At 47.0% G+C, this 4,021-nt stretch overlaps 1 protein-coding gene across 1 annotated transcript in view; it reads right to left on the bottom strand.

The window, feature by feature from the left end:
• Positions 1-3,042, bottom strand: part of T265_14689 (hypothetical protein) — a gene marked incomplete at both ends in the record, with an annotated part of 14,068 nt that extends 11,026 nt beyond the window's left edge. The window contains one exon of the mRNA XM_009174791.1: positions 2,791-3,042. Coding sequence (XP_009173055.1) covers positions 2,791-3,038 — 248 coding nt within the window. The remainder of the gene's footprint in view (positions 1-2,790) is intronic.
• Positions 3,043-4,021: the final 979 nt, after the last annotated feature.

Here is a 4,021-nt window from a genome sequence, read left to right as displayed (position 1 = left end):
CCTGCCTGACACTGCTTGGTGTGGTGAACTCTGACGAGCTTCCTGTGGACCTTTACACGGCCGTGGAAGTCTGTGTACAGCGCCTTAAGGAGGGTGAAGAATTTATGAGGGACACCTTTGCTCCACACTCACTGACATGGTGCTTGGCAGTTCGAAGATTCAAAGGCAGCTTGCAGATCAAAGAACGCAACCATCGGTGGTTGCTGGAAGCAGTGTCGCTGTTCCAGAATCTGTCGAAGGGTGGTCGATCTCCTTCAGGACGGAACCCCGCTTGGTTTTCACGGATCTACCCCTCCCTGTGTTCAATCAACCGTCAAAAGATAAAACCAGAGGGGACTTTCGATGCCACAACTGCCCGGCTGATGCCACGGTGGTTTTCACACAGTGTCCGCGTACCTTTTTTGAAGATAGGGTAACTGTCGTCATGCCTCATTCTGCAGGCACTTTCTCTTCACTCCATATAGCACCAATTAGTCTTGTCAGATGGGTCACCAGGGATTTTCCTTCTTTGAAAAGGGCTGGATACAGACCGTCCAGTACTTGTGATTTCAGTATGGATATTTCATACTTTATTTCTTCTTCCGACGGACGATCAAGGTTCACATTTCATCTAGCCGTATGCACAATCATTACTAGCTGGGTTGCAGAAGGCCAGCTAAACTGTTCTTCGAAGTGTTCGGCAGATCTTTCCAATCGACATTTTTCACTTACCGTTTCACTATGTGTTACTTTCCCGAGGCCAGTCGATCGTGTCAGTTGATATAGGGCACGGCTGTTTCCCGTAACAAAACCCTTCTCTGTCTCCCGAGCTTTCAATGTCCACCAGAGCTTTCGGTCCTTCCTTAGACTCTTCACTATTTGGCGTTTGGAGGGTTTGCGCCGTCGTACATGTTATTTCCTGGTATGCATTTCCTGGCATCGATCAGGACTATCTTGCGGTCGAGTCGGAGAAGTCGATAAGAAAGTAGTGAACGCCGCTAGTGTAGCTCCTTTCAAAATTCGCCGTGCTTCATCCACATGCTCGTTACCACCACAGTATCCGTTTAGCGTGAGGAGTTGTTCGGCTAGCTCAGATACTGTTGGGCTATGGTAGTTCTTCGAAGATAGTGGACTGGCGCCTTCTTGCTGACTTGCGGGGGCCTGAAGGGAAGCAGACGTGCGCGCACCATGATGTGGTCAGAATCAAGTGGTGTGCCCCAGAAGGAACGACAGTCTTGAATTGTGGCTCTCCACACACACCTGACGCGGATGCGCATAGCAGGTGCCATTTGAGCAGCACCGGACTCTTTGGTTTCAAGGGTACTTCAACCGTACTGAATAACGCGCCACTGGTCACGGTCGACCGTAGGGCGATCGGAGTGTGCGGTTTTTGGGACCGACCTTTTCTAACCCGCCATTCTTCGGGGGAAGACAGCATCGGTGCTTCCATAACTATGAACACGCTGGTCGCCTGTTAGGAACGCCTCACTACCTGCACACTCCTGTCGTATAGGACAGTACGAATTTACTCCCAGACCACCTCGTAGCACGATTATACGGACGGGGTCTCGCTGCTTTTGGTGTGACTGCTCCCCTTTGGCCTTCCTGGAATGGTTACACCTTGTGGAACGACGTTCCAGTATAGCCCACACCTTGTGGAACGACGTTCCAGCCACTATAGCCCACGGGATCATTAAAGTGCTCAAGCCCGACCACCACGTCAAGGTGGCAGCTTTAGGTCTGGTGCTCTTAGAGAAAATGCAGTACAATCATAAACCCTTCTAGTTACGGGACCATACCCAGAGAACAGCCATGGTTACAACCTTGTGTGGACTCTGTTCACCCACACAATCTGCATTAGCCTAGTTAGTAAACAAAACGTGGAATATCCGATATAAAAATAAATAAATCGTTCAACTGTAACACCCTTTCGGTGCCTAGCTGCCCGGCTACCCGAAGGAAGCATAAAGGCTGGGATACCACAAGGTTGCCCCTAGTTAGGGGAAGTCGAGAGGTAGAGGTCGGGTTCGAACCAAGGACCTTCCGGTCAGTAAATTCGCGCTCTAACCATTGAGGTAATTCTTATTCATATATCAGCTTTGCTGCTAGATGGCGTTTGTCTGAAAGACCACAAATGAAAACGAACTGCATCAACCAGCCCAGAACTCCAAAACCGCAGGATCGACCAGTAATATTTAATGTTTTCGAATGCTCAGGGAATCCAATGTGATGCAACTAACACGCATCTATTAGGTTTGGAGACGACAGGATAATAAGGTAGGCAACAGTTGATACATTGTGGGTCAACATGGTCAACATCAAATCCCCCATAGAAAAAATTCTCCGGGTTTAGCCAGCCTCATGGGTTTACTCCCTAGGAGGATAACGAATGTAGTGACAAGGTGATTAGAAACGACTCAAATGTCCACCGTAACTAGGTGAAATGCTGCTAGTTGGTGGATAACAAGGTGGACTCAATGGTAAGTCACTGACAAAAACCTACGTCCAGGATACAAGTGGCAGTGGAGTCTGGAAAGAAAGCTCCCGTGGGATTAGAAAAGTAAGACAAGTTTGTCCAGTGAGCAGTAGGCGTTCCTGGGAAGGTATCCAAGTGTTCGGCGGCGATCCGACCAGATCATAGCGACACCGTAACACCACTTTATCAGAAACAACAAGACTTCCTGTGATTCTTAATAATAAAAAACAATGATAAAATGAAAATGTCAAAAACAGTGAAACAATAAATCATGGTATCAGGGTGCGGTATTCCAAAACAAGTGCATACTGCAAGCAGAGTAGACACAAACTTACGTACATAAGTCACTTGCAGACCAACAGGCATTGCGTTCGCGAGCATTAAGCGAACGCAGCAGATTAAAGTGTTCTCGACTACGTATACGGCCACTTATCAGGTCTAACTTGCGGGCATTTATCTCGGACGCTATTTTCGTGTTCACACTTGAACGGGAAGTAAATTCTGGAAGCTCGTGTTTTAAAATTTTGAAGTACCGCTTTTTCTCCTTATCGTAGTAGTAGCCCGGGACCTCTTGGACACTCATGATGCTGTAAAGAAGAAAGTGGGTTATTCTGAGAATTATTTGACACAGAGGGCAATTGCTTGGTTGTCTACTGACCTTGTTCTTTGCATCCAGATGGGATATTTTTGTCACTAATTAGATGGGTGTTATGTGGCAAAATTCTAGTAGTAACCGAAAGAAACGACGTTTACACTGAATAAATCAATCTTGAATAAAGAGTAACATAAGTTCTTGGGTCATCTAGAGGTTTGTGTAAATCACACGTCTAATCTGAGTCGATTCATAATGCCAACTTACTACCCAGATCACGGCAACTAGAAGCTATACCGCAAGAGTTTGGGATCACGAGTTTGACAGCGTCTTTTCTAGAAAAATCCAGCTGTGAATTAAAAATAAGCATAATCCACCGAGCCTGCCGGCAGATTTCCGTTAGCGTTTCCGTTACCACAGTTGGAGCTCTACATTCAACAACTGCACCACCACCAATGCCAGAACCTGACTAGTTAATACGGATTCATCATCCCTATGTGAGGCATCTGGACTGATCCGAGGGCGAAGCCCCGTGACCGACTGAACAACCACCTACGTCGTTCACACAGATTAGGGGGATCAACTCGCTGACGAAAAATATCGGGAACTTGGGAGGGGGTTCCCTCGAATGGGAGTCTATAACATGGCCATCTTCTCCTAAGGGATTTTCGAACGACTTAATTGGGCATAAGGATGTTAGCTGGATTGGCGCGCTGTCTAAGCTACTGGATAATGTTGGTGGTGGTTGTGGTTGCAAAACCACCAACCACCACGCTCTCTAACAACGCACTGATGATCTCACATCGATTGGTGATGAAACGTCGGCAATCAAATTTCCCAGCTCAGCGAACAAACCAGCGACAATCTATGCTACCTGAGCTACCAACATTCTCTTTTATAACTATTGTTCATTCTACTCTAACGCCAACGTAGGAATAGATCAGTGATGATTGAACGGGTCTCAATGAAACACA

Source organism: Opisthorchis viverrini (assembly GCF_000715545.1).
Source record: "Opisthorchis viverrini unplaced genomic scaffold opera_v5_242, whole genome shotgun sequence".
Lineage (NCBI taxonomy): Eukaryota > Metazoa > Platyhelminthes > Trematoda > Opisthorchiida > Opisthorchiidae > Opisthorchis > Opisthorchis viverrini.
The sequence above is the reverse complement of the archived record's forward strand: the minus strand, read 5'-3'. Positions and strand labels throughout refer to the sequence as shown.